Here is a 15,951-nt window from a genome sequence, read left to right as displayed (position 1 = left end):
TCACCATTTTTCCTTTCCACCATTTTATATTTTTCCAAGTGATAGTAATCCAATAATATATTTTCTATCTCTCGCGAGTGACAGGCAATCACTCGACTTCTACCGGAGTCCTGTAGCATAGCATTCTACACGACCCTATCATACTAGTAAGACTCATAGGAATAAAGATATATATATATATATATATATATATGCAAGTGGGTTTTATTCAACTCCTTAAAACTTAATGCACAAATATAATTTAAACTACAGAAAGTAGGGGTTATGCACTGGGGCTTGCCTGGGTAAGATACATTAGAAAGTTAGCGTCTGCATCTTCAGATCATCCACCATCAACTGGATAGGAGTCCCTTGCAGCATCTCCTGGAGAGAATACCAGTACACCATCTTTGGATTCCCAATCATCCTTTGATCGATCCGTTGATCCATCATCGTACCTATATGAGATGCAATGCGATGCAAATGCAAAGACCTAATTAATCAACTGCAATCGTGACTTGTAAAATACGATTTACGCCTCTCGAGTTAACGGCTAGTTCTAACGACGACCGTACGTAGGCTACATATACACGTTGTCGGATAAGGCGTTATTTTCCAACAACTAGTGTAGTTATATAAACCAACGGTGTTTCTTTATTCTATTCTGTCGATTTAATCATTATTTGAAATATGGCATCATTATCTATTTAACAAACTAATTATTCCGGAGCTATAAACTTTACAGTGAGTACCTAATATTGCTAGGACCCTACTATACAAATTTCATATTCAATACTATTGCCAATTTATCAGAACAATTCCTACAAGTTGTCTTTTTACATTATTAAGTATCCCAAATTAATTATATAGCTCCTAAGATTATTATTCAACTATGTGAACAAATTAAACTAGCAGGTAGATCATGATTTTAGGAACTCAACAAGACTGGTTTCACCATTTTTGGACAACTACATAATCTTATATTTATTTTATAAGTTTGTTCCCGAAACTAATTTATTAATCGCTTTAGGAACAAAAGGGCCAGTAGTTACAAATCGGTCCAATCGGTCAGGGCAGCCCAGGTGGGCGCGACATGCGCGGCCCAGGCGACGCTGGCAGCCCAGGCGGCAGGCCAACGGGCCAGGCGCGGTCGGTGGCCAACGGCCGGCCCAGGCGGGCGCGAGTAGGCCCAACGCGACGCTGCACTGACCGGCTGGCCCAGCGGCAGGTAGGCCAGTGGCCCACGTGCGGCGCAGCGAGCAGGCTGGCCCACCTGGCTAGGACCAGACAGCAGCGGTGCCAAATAGCATTTTGACCCTCGTACTTTACTTAAATCAACCTGCAGGACATTGGCACTATTCAATCGTGTCACGTATTTTGCAGAAAGGTCCCCGTATAAAAACTCGGCTTGGATTCATACCCCTCGCAGTGTCTTCTTCGAAGGGACGAGTAGAGGAGCCGGGAGGAGCATCGGGCCGGTTTTGTCGGCCGGCTGCCAGCGGCCCAGCGGCGGCGGAGGAGCAATGCAGGAGCTGCGCGACGGTGAGGCGCACCTGCGGACACCCGCAGCGTGGCCCAAGATAGCCCTTGGCCCACTGGCCACATGAGCCAGGGCGCATGGCAGTGGCCACGGCGACTGTGCCTCGGCGGAGGGGCAGAGGAGGTCCGGCCATCGGGCACGGTCGACCAAAACCCGGCCATCAACGCACCCGCCGGTGGGGGACAACGGCGCGGGGCAACGACGGAACGTGGTGCGACCGAGCGCTATGGCACGACAGACCAGCGGCCGTGGTGCACCGCGGAAGCGGAGTGACGGCACTCGCACGCGGTGCAATGCTCCAGGAGTGGCGGCTGCGCAGCGGCGGTACACGCACGCAAGGAAGAAAGGCGCGGGTGGAGGCAAGGTACTACGGAGCTTGAATGGTGGGGCAGCGCGGGACCAAGGGGGCGAGCGGGAGAGATGGCGCTGCTGGCACAAGCAGCGGGGATGCGGCCGCGCCTGGCACGGGCGCGCTGCGCGTGGAGCTGCTGGTGCCACGCGGGACCGTGGGGATGCCAGCGCGCGGCGGCCCGGGCACTGTGGCGGCTGTGGGGAAGGGAGAGGAAGAGCAGCAGGCGGACGCGGGGCTGAGGGGCACGCGAAGCACGGAGGAACAGCGCTCGCGGCCTGTGCCCGGATTTCGCTGTGGAGAGAAGGAGGAGAGGGGGTGGGGGAAAAACAGCGCTCGGCCAAAAATCAGAATGACGGGGCAGTGGAGTTCCTGACTGGAGCGCTCCCTCCTCGGCACAGCAGAGAAGAAAAAGGAGGGGGAAAAGAGTGTCGGAGAAAATGACGACGCTAGACGCAGCCAAGGCTGGTGCTCGGCTTGCAAATCGTAGAGACAGATGCAGACGGAGCCAGCGAGGCAAGCAGACAAGAAAAAGAAAAGCGATGGGGACTGCTCGCTGGCTCGCCCCAATTTCAAAGACGTGACTGGGGGACAGTGGAAGGACATCGTAGCGTGGTCATCAGTTGCTCGCCTGTATGCACACGAAACACGAAAGGACCTGACGAGGATAGGGCAGACAGCAGTATGCGGATCATGCACGTCGTCTACACACCGGCACTATGAGCATATCGGGAGCTGAACGCATAGACAGCCAGCAACAGGCAAGGACGATCAAAGACAGAGCAAGCAAACAACGTGAAGGTTCGGCCAACTCCATCAGTGCAGAGACAGCGTGGCAAAATTGACACGAGTTGACTCAGAAACAGGACCACGTACTTCTGACTCAGGCACTCTTATAAATAAAAAGTCGTAACAGCACTTTGCATTGGAGCACATTCATCCGTCGTAACTTTTACACGGTTTACTAATTTACGCAAGCGTCGCTTATCATTTTCCGTATATATTGTGAATCAAAAATTCGAGAAACTCGTTCGAAAGTTTTACTTAGGCTTAAATCGCGGCGCTAAATAAGATCGTAACATCGGGGTGTTACAGTTACACCATCCACGTGGCTAATTGGGCCTCCAGCGGGCTTCGGTGCACGGAGCTAGCTCACGGTGCGCCGGTAGGCAAGGGTCCGATGGACCACTGACTCAGTCCATCGTGGACCAGGCTCACTTTCTCCTCCTGTCTCTTAGGTTCATGGTGAACAGGCTCAGGGCATGGCCACCATTCCTCTGCTCCCCCTTCTCTTCCCCATCCCCTATTTCGTGCGGCAGTGATCCGCCGACGGTGAGCTCGCGCGACGGCAGCTTGGCAGGGCGGTTGACGGGTGCACCAACACCGCGGGGTTACAACGAGTCTAAGGGGGCTCAAGACGGGGAATGGAGCATCGCACGGGCGACGCGAGTAGCACGGCGGCGAGGCGGTCGGTGGCGCGGCGAGCGACGGTGAGGCTGGTATGGGGCCACTGCGGGGCTTCGGTGAGGTGCAAACACTCCCCGGAACTCCATCGAGCGCACACATGGCCACAAGGATGGCCGGGGTCTGGTAGAGTGGCAGCGCCGCGACGGCGAGCACGGTGGCTATGGCAACAAGGCGGCTGCGGCTCAATTGGGGCCAAGGGTGCCTTCTTCCATCTAATTGTGGTCTGAGAGGGCCTATAGGCGGCATCTCTAGTGTCCAGGGCACGCAGCGGGGTCCGCTCCACTGTGGTGCTCGTAACAGAGCTCCGATGAGGTCACCTTAGCAGTGGCGAGGGGCTAGTTGGGACTACGGCCTTAGCCGACTAGGCGTCTAGATGAACGGGGTCATGGAGGGCATCATTGGCCACTCCCCACGGAGCGAGGTGGCTGGAATCGGTGAGGGCAGTTGCGCCACAGCGGCGCTCCGACGGACGGTCGTGTCGGCGAGCGACAGGTCTTGGTCGCGGTAAACTCGGTCAAGGTGGCGCCTTCTTCTCCATCTTCTTGGGCGGCTAGGTCCGCTAGGACGGGGCGGAGCTCGATGGCCAAGCCTCGTTAGGTGAGGCGGCCGGAGATGGGCAGGGCAACCGCGGCATGATGGCGGCAAGGGCATACGTTGGTCCGGCTAATTGGTTGCAAGCGGCGATCCTAGGTCCTTCCTGCCTCCATCTTCTAGCGGGAGTGGTGTACTACAGTCGAGGCAAAGCCCTACGATGTTCTCTCGATGGGCGAGACGGCTGGAGGTGGTGAGGGCGAGCTCGGCATGGTGGAGCTCTGGAGCGCGTCCGCGCCGACAAGGTCAAGGTTCCGGCGGAACAGGGCTCCTATGGTCAAAAGGGCAAGGGCTTCCGTCGTTCTATACCAAAGCGACCCTGTCTCACAGGCTTACGCTACCTCTACGTTTCTACGATGGCCGGAACGTGGAATGGTGCGTGAAGGTCTTGGCCACAGTGGCAATGGCGGTCAGGGCAGTCACGCATGGCGTTCTCGTGCGCTCGACGCTCGGGAAGACCTTGCCTTGGCTTGGTCAGCTGTGTACGTGTGTACGCGCGTGTCCGAGGGCTCGAAGCCGGCCTTATGCTTCGCTAGGTTGGGGAAACGCAACGGAGCTCATGGTAGGCTCTACGACGGCGAGCAAGGGGGAGTCGGGCGCTCACCATAGGTGTTGAACGAAGGAAGCTACTGGCGCAGGGAGAGGCGAGTGCAGTGGTGAGTCGTGGTCGTGCAGGGAGAACTGCAGCGCTGCTGTAGCCGATCGTGGCTCGTCTCCTGCTCCGGCGGCTTCGGAGGTGCTCCGATGGAGCCTCCTTCTCCCTCCTCCCTCTCCCTTCTCTGGCTCGGTGTGAAGTGGTTTGCCACTGGGTGGCGGCGCAAGGCTAGGAGAGGGCTAGGGCCTCGGTTCTAGGGGTTTTATAGCGGGGCTCATCCATGGAGCTCGGTGAACGGTGGATGGAGATCGAGGGGCGATCAGAGGGCCTCTAGCGAGGCTGGGCTAGGGTTCTGGGGCCACGGCGCGATCGTGGGCGCTTTGGTGCTCCCGAATTTCACAGACCGTGGCTCGACAAGGAGGGAACAGGGGTGGCAGGTGGTGGCGTCATCCATGGCCGTGGCCGTTGCGCGCTAGGCTAGCGCAAGGCTGGACGTGGTTCCAGGCGCCGTGGATCGGCGACGTGGCAGCCATCCAAGGGGACGTCGAAGTCGGTTGGAGCAGGGATGGCTAGGTTCGAACGGGGCAGCCCTAGGATTCCATCCTGGCATCGTGGCTACTCCGCCTTCGCGAAATGCAGAGGTGGCGAGGGGGGGACCAAGGGAGGAAGGGGATGACAAGCGGGTCCCTCCTGTCGGCGTCGCGGGGAAAAACGACGACGTTGGCGCTGGCGTCGTTGGAATGCGAGGGCGAGCGGGCCGGGATGTTGTTCTACTGGGTCGGCCTATGTGCGAATGCGCGGGGCTGGGCTAGGCAGTGGGGTAGGCTGCGGCTGCTGCGCAAGAGCGAGCCGCGAAGAGCTGTGCTGGACCGGCTGCGGGGATGAGCAGGCTGATCAGGCTAGGCCGCGCGGTTACTCTTGGCCGAAATGGCCTTTTCCATTTTCTCCTCTTTTCTAAGTCTTTTCTATTTCTACTTTTCCCTTCTAACTATACCTTGGGTCTCTATGAGTGTATACATGCGTTGCCAAGCATGAATACATCCTAGTGGGGTCCACTAAGGGTCATTTGGGTTTAGGGAGTCCAAAGCCAAGGGTTGGCTACACAAGTTTTGGTTAACTGTTATATATTCTTGCATGTTAATTGATTTTAGTTATGGGTCTTGATTGATTATATTAACATCACATAAAATAAAAAAGAGCCAATCACATGTTGATTACAATGCATATGCTTCTAAACACTAACATAGGGTCTACTTGTGCAACTAGGTGGGCTTCCTAGCATGCCATACACCAATCATGGGTTTATTCAGAAAAATTTTGATAGTGGGTATTTTTGGTGTATGGATTTTTGGGTTGTTACAACTACTAGTTCAGTTTGTTGATCGACTTGATGGCAACACAGCAGCATGGAAAGTGTCGCTCGCGATCGTAGATAGGAGAGCAACTTTACCTGTGGGAGGCCGCGACGCGGAGGCCTAGAATGTAGCCGACTTTGGCGAAGGCGGGTGCTCCAGGGCGGCTCTTGGCGGAGGCGATGAACTTGACGGTTCCCCGGATGAGACCCGTGATCCGGCGGCCCGGCCCGGACGTCGTCGTCTCAGCTACCTGTTCATGCATGCATGTCCAGATCAAACTAGAGAGGCTAGAGCGTGTGCTTGAAAAAGCAATGCCCAGCACCAACAAATTGAAGATATGGATGCAAACAATCAGCGCGGCTCACTCGTTAGAGCATCTCAAGAGTGCCCATCCCTTCCCCATCCATGTTTTATCGGGAAAAAAGAGGAAAACAGAGTACCCTATGTTCCTTCCACATCTTTTAGCACTTGGCAAACGGGCCGCCTCCGCGCGTAAAAATACGCGTATCGTAGTCGCGCGCATCGGTCTTTCCCCACGCACGGCATGCGCGATGGACGAAAGACGAACTACCGCAGGCCATGGCGGCGGGCAATCATCGGCAACGCCTCGTCCCTCCGGTCTCTGCCTGTGCAACCCCATGACTGGGGACTGCGCGTTCGTCCCCAACACCACAATCGAGAGCGACCAAGGAGAACAGAATTAAATACCACCTCTTCTCCTTCACGTCCGGCGGCGGGGCGCAGGGGCATGGGCATGGCCGCATGGCCGAGCAGAGTAGATTTGCATTATCAAATTAAATTAGATTTGATCCCGTGTATATGTGTATTAAAGTAATGCTCTTGGCCGACTGCTCTACTGCTTGCAAGGGACTGTCTGTATGGCACAGTTGGCTGGCGCAAGGTGAAGCTGAGACTGGCTGACGAGACGCCGGCGATAGAGACGCGACGCCTGTTTGGCTGTTTAGGATCTCGCGCGCTGGAAAAAAAAAACTACCGGCAACAAAATCGTGCGTGGGACCAGAATTTTGATGATTTATGAGTGAATTATTAGAAATACTTGGAGATCATCTTATTTATTTGTCCCGGCATTTTTTATTAGTTAAAAAACTACATATTTTTAGAAAGAAAAAATAGGTGTTGTCTACCGGACGGTCGGGTGTAACAGGGACACCTGAACCCCGAGTGATGATTCCCACCTGCACACTCCATTGGAAAAGAAACATAGAATCGAGTGTTTTTTACTCTCTATCACCCGATTGGTTGACCGATAGATCGAGATCAAACGAGCAAAAAAAAATATCAAAATAATATAAAAATATTAAACAAACAAAACAAAAATTATAGCCGGATTATTTCTATGGAACCTAAATTAGAAAATTTCAAAAGGGAGCCAAATAAAACATACATAAAATAAAAAAAGTCAAAAACATAATCAGAAAACTGCTCAAGTAATTTTGACCATTCCTAGTTACGAATAATCAATTTACGTCAATTAAATATAGAATTTACACCAATCAAAAATAGTAAAATATGGTTCAAAAAGATGTAATCTGGACTAAAGGTGTCGGGTTCATAAACTCGGAGTCTTCAATGGACCCGCTTCCCAACAAAACTCGACCTAGCAGGCGGGTGCAGCGACAACACGCGCTTGGTCCGGCCCAAATACACAATGACATGCCAAGACCACGATTCGGTCCCTGACCGGCACCTCCGTCCAGGAGACTTGGTCGGAGCCCCGACTGGAAGGCCTGGCCGTGGTGGGACCGCAGTCCAACTCCGATCCTCTTTCTCCGACCGAGGATACGCCGGTCCTTTGCTCGCTGCTCTTTCCCGACCGACACGGTCGGGGCTGACTGGGAACGACCGACCGGGGACGCCTGCGGTGTGGGCCTGGGGAGCAGACGGAGCAGATAAGGTAAGGCGCTCAAGTCAACCGCAATACCGAGGACCGTACCCTACCATCACCCTGTTCGCTTGTTGGTTTCAGCCAGGCTTATTCAACCAGCCAACAGTATTTTCCTCTCACAACAAACCAGCACCAGCCAGTTCAAACTAACCCAGAAACCAACCAGCGAACACGCCCCACGCCCTACGCACCTGCAGGACGGTGTCGTCGGGCCATGTCAGACGGACACTGTACAGCCTGCCAGACGCGTCAGAGCATAAACAGTATTATGGGCGCCGTTATTTGCCATACAAGGCGAACACTGTACAGCCTGCCAGACGCGTCAGAGCATAAACAGTATTGTGGACGTCGTTGTTTACCGTATTAGGCGAACACTGTGCAGCCTGCCAGATAAAAAAAAGAGCACGAACAGTAAGGTGGGCGATAGTGGCGTAAACAGTATGCGCGGGCGACGATGGCCATCCCGCACCCGATGGCGGAAGCAACGAGACTAGGCAGCGTCCGTATATACTCTCTCTCTCTCTAAAAAAACTAGCTATTATCTCTCTCTAAAAAAACTAGATCCGATCAAAGTTAATAATATTAGCTTTCACTAAATTTGTAGAAAATGGTATGAATATGTATGACTAGCTCATATGTATGACTCTAAGCATGTTATAATTATATATTTCATGAGTCATGAAGAAATATGATAATACTTATTTAATATGGTAAATTTGGTTAATTTGGATAATTTAACTAGCACTATTTCAGAATTATATTTTTTTGAAGGAGAAAATAGCTAATACTAGTATAGTAGTATGACCTCTAGAAAATACTGTATACTCCCTCTGTCCCTAAATTTATCTAGAGATACTAATGTTACAGACATTTAATTTTTTACAAATCGAGGGCCTGTTTAGATGGCAAAAAAATTTGCAAAATGACAATGTAGCGCTTTTCGTTGTTATTTGGCAATTAGTGTTCAATCATAGTCTAATTAGGCTTAAAAGATTTGTCTCGTGAATTTCGTCTAAACTGTGTAATTAGTTTTATTTTTTATTTATATTTAATGCTTCATGCATGCGTCCAAAAATTTGATGTGACGGAAAATCTTGAAAAAATTGGTATTTTGGAAAGAAACTAAACTGAACCCGAGTTAAGATCCACGAAAACCAGCGGCCACAGCTATTGGGGGAGTGGATGAGTACTCTACTGTCTTACCGTGCAAACTGCAAAGCCCAACTGGCTATACTACAGACTACAGTCTTGCTGCTGGCCGGCTGGCTGGCTGCTGCCAAGAAAGGCGAACCGCTGAGCTCGTGACAGCATCTGGGTCTTGTTTAGATTGCAATTTTTTTGCAATCTGGATACTGTAGCACATTTTGTTTGTATTTGATAAACTTTGTCTGATCATGGACTAACTAGGCTCAAAAGATTCGTCTCGTGATTTACAATTAAACTATGTAATTAGTTATTTTTTTTATCTATATTTAATGCTCCATGCATACGTCCAAAAATTAATATGATGAAGAGAGAGTGAAAAAACTTTGAATTTTGATGGAATCTAAACAAGGCCCTGAAACCCATGCTGACAAAGACTTTGAAATCTTGCAGCACACTGCACACGAGCTTTGATGTTGATGGTGCATCAAACAAATGCACTGCATCCCATCGCATGCTGATGCGCCGCCGGGACCGCAGCGTCAGAGGATACAATAAATAAACTCGCTCAGGAGAAAAAAGCATTCGTGCATTTCGTTGGACTTATAAATTATACTTTTTCAACTAATAAATAGTAAATTTTTTTTATAATAAATTAGCTAACCATATTTTCAGTCATGAGCTGGCCATTTGAAATGTGCATCGCCAGTCGCCACGCCACGCTCTGGGATTTCTGGCCTTCGGGGAGACAGATAAATTTTATTTTTGGGCAGAGGGTGAATCACCACTGGCTGTCCTCTGCAGGCGCCACAATCACTCGGTGCCCTGTAAAAAAGAGGCACCAACACCCGTCATCGAAGCAAAGCGAAGCAGACGCAGCCCTCCGATCTGAAAAAAAAATGAAAACAACTAGTAACAATTTGCAGCAAAACGGCAAAAGATGAGAGGACCAAGCCAGGAATTTCTCGTGGTTCGCGACGGTGCATGAGCCAGCGGGTTAATTAATTAATAATTAGCGTTAACCGTTCGTACCGCACGAGGGGGTTTAACGCAGAGCAAGAGGTGGCTGCTGCTGCTGCTGCTAAGCTCGGCTAACGATAGGATAACGACGGCTCGGGAGGTGATACCTGCCCCCATGACCTGTGACAAAAGCTCACTAGGGTTACTAATTCTAATCACCATGTTTGGCCGCTACCGTGTCAGTCTCAATGAACCTGCTGGTGAATTAATTTAGGGCAATGGCCGAAAGCACTGCATCCATCTCACAAGATCAGAGAGAGCGCCGACAGACAGGACTTTTGCTTCTCTTATAATTCATCTTTTTCAGCTTGTTTTTTCAATCGGAACAATATTTTTCTCTCACAATAAATCAGTCGGAACAATGTTTTGGCTTATTTTTCAGCGAAGCGAACGTGGCCTTTTTTGTACTGTACGACACAGTAGTATAATTTCACTGGCCTCTATCCTGTTCGCTTACCCGATAAGCCATGATTGAAAGTACTATTAACTGATTTATTATGAGAGAAAAATATTGTTCGTTCACTAAAAAAGTACGGCTTATAGGTCAAGCCAATTGCGCAAAGATTAAAGGATTTCAACAACTGGTCCGTGGGCCCGCATGTAATACGACGGTGGTGGCCCAGCGGACAGAGTATCATGTGCCGTCGCTTTTCAATGGGTGGAGAAAAGAAAAGGCAAAAGGCGGAAAGGCCCAAAGGCCAAAGGCCGAGCTAGCTGCTGCTAGCAGGTCCCTCCGTGGTCGTCCAGTACGATGGATGCTCCGGTCGATAGGAGCACGGCCATACACGCGTCGTACCACGGATGTCTCTTGGTGCACAAAACGACAAGAACCCACCGTTCATGTGCGATGCGTGTCCGTTTCAACGTTTTTACAGCAGCGGTCAAAGATGTACTCCTGCTAGGCTACTAGTACAATGGTTGTGGCTCTAGACTAGCAGTAGAGTACAGGAACTGCAGTGCAGTAGTAGAGTAAGAGTAGAGTTCTCAACCTTTTTTTTTTTTGTGCCTGTTTAGTTCTCAAAATTTTGTAAATTTTTTTAAAATTTTCCATCACATCGAATCTTTGAACGCATGTATGAAGCATTAAATATAAATAAAAAATAAAACTAATTACATAGTTTAGACCAAATTTATGAGACAAATCTTTTAAGTCTAATTAGACTATGATTGGACAATAATTATTAAATAACAACGAAAGTGCTACAATACTATTTCTCAAAAAAATTCACCAATTAAACAAGGCCTTTGTTGACAACCAAAATGAGGGTCCAACCGGCTCAAAATGCGAGTTGCTTTTCTTATAATATGTATTTTTTTAATTTATTTTTTAGTCAAAACAATATTTTTCTCTCACGATAAATTAGTTAGAACAATATTTCAACTTATTTTTTCAGCGAAACTAACGGAGCGCACCAGTAAAAATTGCTTTCGGTCAAAACAGATCTGCGATCGGAGTACGAGTAGTAGTACGTAGTAAAAATTGCTGCAAGGCCAGTGACCGGTTCAACGAACTGAACGAAGAGAGAGCTAGTACGATGAGATAGTACTGTACTAGGTAAACAAGTGGCTCATGACGACTCCTCAAGCAAAGGCGTTACGATACGGCTAAAAGCTCATCAACACAATGCTGCATAAGCACATGATGACGACACGTTTCTGGCAGGACCATCTTACTGGAATTATTGGATTACCATTGAGGTGTCACTCGTCGTGACGCGTGATGATAATTGAGCTAAACCACCGAGTCATGAACACATAAAACATTTTCTCTCTCTCATTTTTGTTATATGTACCCGGTGAAAAACATTTCTCCTGCATCCGGATTTGCTGTACATTTAGATTAAAAGCCCTGCAAGAATTGAGTAAAATGTTCATTCCTTGCACTTGAATTTTAATTGCAACGATTGTATCTAAAAGTTGCATCAAAAATAGTTTTTTTTTTGGTGAATTACATCAAAAATAGTTGTACGTCATAGGCCCTGTTCGGCTTACCCCATATTCGACTTGTTCGGCTTGTTTTTTCAGCCGGAACAGTGTTTTCTCTCTCACAACAATTCAATCAGAACAGTGTTTTCAGCCAGTTTCAGCCAAGATTCATCAAGCCGAACGAGGCCATAGTTTATCAGTAATTGAAACTAGAGTTTTTTCTTGTAACACAATGCGGGTGAAAAAAATCTAAGCTGTTGATTTCCAATCAGAGGGTCGAACATTCGGATGTTAGAGTGTTTTATTACTAGCCATTTTTTTAATCTTCCGTTCTAAAAAAATGAGAAAAAAAAGGATACAGAGACAAAAAGGAGAGGGTCCAGAGTGGAGAGGTGGTGAGACGTGGAGACGCCAGCGCAGTGGCCCGTTCATGCAGCTCAGTGACACCACCACCGCGCGCCCCGCGCACGAAACCCCACCACAACAGCCAGAGTTGGGAAGCGGCCCCACCGGCGCGGCCGGAGCAAGTCTCGAGCGAGGAGCAGTGTGTCGCCGAAGCCTCCTTCCTTCTCCTTCCCCTTAAGCAGCAGCAGCCCCCCGTGGCCAAGGCCAAGAGAGCCGCCGCGCGCCCGCCCACACCCAGACCGAGAGCCAGCGCGCCGATCCGCTCCCGGTCGACGAGGTACGCCGCCGCTGCCCATCCTCGTCTTGCACAGACTGCTCGCGCTCTTCCCTGCCATGTGCTAGCTTGTACGCGGCTGCTTGCGCTGGGGCCTGCGTTCTCGGGAAGTTCATACATAGCTGGGCGGCTGGGCCTGGGGATTGGATTGCTTCTGTTGCGGATTAGCGAGACTTGTGTAGAAGGTGATTGATTTGTTGTGCTCATATGGTTTTTTGGTTGGGATGTAATGCCGCCTTCCTCTGGTGGAGCTATGAGTTTGAGTTCTGCATTCCAAGCTTTTCTCAGTTCTCATTGAAGCGACCTGTTTGTTCTGAAATGTTTGAGACGAATTCGTCGATGGGGATCATAATAGAGGATTTGGGAAATACCCTACTCCGTGCCAAGGTGATTTTGCTGCACAGAGTTTCAAGTGAGTGTTCCTTTTTCGGTCCCTGGCCTTGTTCGGTCCAATGACTTCTTCAAGTGAGTGTTCCTTTTTGGTGATTTCATCTTGCTCTTTGGACCTGCAACAAAATCACGTTTTCTTTGAATCGCTTGCCTTTGCGTTTTTGTTTTTTCTGAACTTTTTTTGATGCGCGCATAGACAATCATTACCCCCTTTCTCTTTTTTCTGCAACTTTGACTTGATGACAAGAAAAAGCGAAAGCTCAATTTCAGTTTCTTTGCTCCCCAATACAAATTGATCCATCCATCTTATTACAATGATACAACTGAACCAACCGACAAACGTGGTGACCGTTTTCAGGGGCATCCTGCTCTCGTCCTGAGCGCCTGGTGGAATCCAACCGCAACAGTTACCGCTCGACCGCCAAGCCATGGTGGAATCCAATGGCCACCGGAGCACCACCGCCCCCGCGGCCGTCGGGTTCTTCCGCGTCCCGGGCCTGTTCGTGAGGCTGAGCAGCAAGGGGGGAGTGAGCAATGCCGTGGACGCCGACTCGGTCTGGAGCCCGACCTCCCCTCTGGACTTCAAGCACCACCTCAGGTCCAGCCCGCCGAGGGTCGGCCTCGGCCTCGTCGACGCCCTCACCGCCGACGAGACCGGTGGTTCCATGCAGTTCGAGGGCAGGAGCTCGTTCCTCGACTCCATCAAGCCGTTCCTCGACCTGGCGCTGCCCAAGGCGGCGGCGGTGTGCGGGAACAAGGCTGCTGCTGCCCCTGCCTCGTCGGCCGGCGTCGCCGCCGCAAGCCTGGACAAGGCAAACGAGTACGACGCCGACTGTGAGGAGTATACTTGCGTCATCTCGCGCGGGGCCAATCCGAGGACCACGCACATCCTGGCCGGCGAGACGGTGGAGGCTGTGCGCAAGCAGGGCGATGTAGGTGGCTGCAGGAAGGTGATTTTCAGCATCGAGCCATTGAGCGACCAGCAGCCGTCGTCCACGTCCTCGTCGCCGGCGGCGGCAACCGCTAGCGTCGCGTCCGGCCGTTGCTGCTGCTGCATGAAGAGGCTGCAGGAGGACATGGACATCTTCATCTACCTGTGAGTTTTTGAGTTTTCACCATCCTTTTTTTTTTACTTCTCGCTAGAGCTTGAATGCAGCAAGCAATACGTGTGCCGGTGTGCGACATGTTTTTTTTTCTAGCTGTTCAGTTCTTGAATTTTGACGGAACGTGTTGTGGGTGCAGGGGAGAGAAGGCTTTCTGCAGCAGCGAGTGCAGGAAGGGGTACATCGAGGAGGCGGCAGAGGAGCTCATGATTCTGGATCCTGCTCTAAATCTTTGATCAAGATTTGTTTGATGGTTGATGCTGTGGCAAAGTAGTAGTAGTAGTATAATATTGCCCGCAAGATTTTTCTTCTGCCTTCAATTTTAGGGACTACTGGGAGAATGAGGGAGGGAAAACGAAGGAAGGGAAAAAAAATGGAAATGCCTCTCGTTCAAGTTTTTGCTGAAAGGAGAGGTCGGTTCCGGTTTGGCCAGTCAGTGCAACGGCCGAGCCAATTTTCGTGATTTGTTGAGCTCCATTTTGGCTGCTGTCAAACTAGTAGCTGTTCGCCATCAATCAATATATTACTGTTTTGTTAAAGGCCAGTTTGTGCCTTTTGTTCTCCCTTTTTCCTTTTTATACTATTGCAATTTTTTTCTTGTTACTGATAATAAAATACTGCTATGCTCGCCGTAGAGCTCGTTTTACCATACGATTTCTCATCATCATGCCTGCTGATTTGCTGTACTCCGTCAGTAAGGTCCTTGGTCGGACCCTTTTTAAACGTAATTTAAGGCAGCAGTCGAAAAATACACAGCTTCAAGCAACCCCTTAAATTACAACTCAAGGCCTCGGGCTAAAAACATCTCTACCAGATTCAAAATAACTGACCATTTCTCTGGAATAAAAAGGAATATCTTTTTTTTATAATAACTAGAGATTAAAGGTAAAAAAAGAAAAAGCGTCAACAAACTTTCTTCTAAATAAATCCAACAGATCACCATTTCATTTCTTTTTCCTAATATTTTCTTTTCTCGATTGAGAAAATCAGTCTCAGAGAAAAAGAAACTAGGGCCTTGTTTAGATCACCTCCAAATTCCAAGTTTTTTCACTCTCTCTTTATCACATCAATTTTTAGCCGCTTGCATGGAGCATTAAATGTCGGTAAAAAAAATAACTAATTGCACAGTTTAGTTGAAAATCACGAGATGAATCTTTTGAGCTTAGTTAGTCCACGATTGGACAATATTTATCAAATAAGACGAAAGCGCTACTATTCATCAGGTTGAAATTTTTTACAATCTAAACATGGCCTAGAGATTTTTGTTGATCCACTTTTCTTCCTCTCTCTCTCACTGATCTCTAGGGCCTCGCACTATCGAGCTGGACGAGCGGCGTCGTGCCGCGCCATCGCGCAGGGCGGAACCACCGCCACCAGGTGACACCCCTTTTCCCGGCTACACTTCGCACCGAGCGGGCTGAAAAAGAAAAAGAAACATTTTAGGCTCCGATTTGAAACTGTTGTTGAAGTTAACCGCTAATTCCCGTTGACGAGCAATTATATTAACCACTCATCCAGTATACACTGTGACACGACTCCAGAATGCTCCAGCGGCTTTAAAGATGGCAACGCCCCTGATACCCATATTTCATCCATTAGACTGCCTCCAACAGGATAGCTATTACGCTACCCAAACCAAAAAAATGGGTGGTCTACGTTGCTTTAAGCGAAAAACTCAGAGTCCAACAACGGAGACAAACGCGAGACCCATTTTGCATCGGTGGTCTGTCGGAACCCAAAAATGCGTCCCCTCTCTCCGTCTCTCTCCTCAACCGAAATATCTATGCACAACCGTTTCGCGGGCGAGGGAGGGGGAAAGAAGAGGAGAGCGCACCGGGCGAAGCTTCGCCATTGGCGAGATCTGCACTGAGCTTGACTTCGCAGGTATGGATCTCGCTCCAACCCCAC

General features: G+C 49.6%; 1 protein-coding gene across 4 annotated transcripts; it reads left to right on the top strand.

The window, feature by feature from the left end:
• The first annotated feature begins 12,182 nt into the window (after window positions 1–12,182).
• LOC136458876 (FCS-Like Zinc finger 8-like) lies at window positions 12,183–14,678 on the top strand. 4 transcript variants are annotated; one of them, XM_066458785.1, is made up of 3 exons: window positions 12,183–12,962; window positions 13,299–14,036; window positions 14,183–14,678. In XM_066458785.1, the coding sequence occupies exons 2-3, from the start codon at window positions 13,369–13,371 to the stop codon at window positions 14,277–14,279; spliced, it is 765 nt and encodes a 254-aa protein (XP_066314882.1). In that variant the 5' UTR covers window positions 12,183–12,962; window positions 13,299–13,368; the 3' UTR covers window positions 14,280–14,678. The 4 variants fall into 4 exon arrangements, with proteins under 4 accessions (XP_066314882.1, XP_066314883.1, XP_066314881.1 ...); XM_066458786.1 differs by having other exon boundaries at window positions 12,183–13,015; XM_066458784.1 differs by having other exon boundaries at window positions 12,184–12,735.
• The last annotated feature ends 1,273 nt before the right edge of the window (window positions 14,679–15,951 follow it).

The sequence above is a fragment of the Miscanthus floridulus genome, chromosome 6, assembly GCF_019320115.1.
Source record: "Miscanthus floridulus cultivar M001 chromosome 6, ASM1932011v1, whole genome shotgun sequence".
Classification (NCBI taxonomy): domain Eukaryota; kingdom Viridiplantae; phylum Streptophyta; class Magnoliopsida; order Poales; family Poaceae; genus Miscanthus; species Miscanthus floridulus.
The sequence above is the reverse complement of the archived record's forward strand: the minus strand, read 5'-3'. Positions and strand labels throughout refer to the sequence as shown.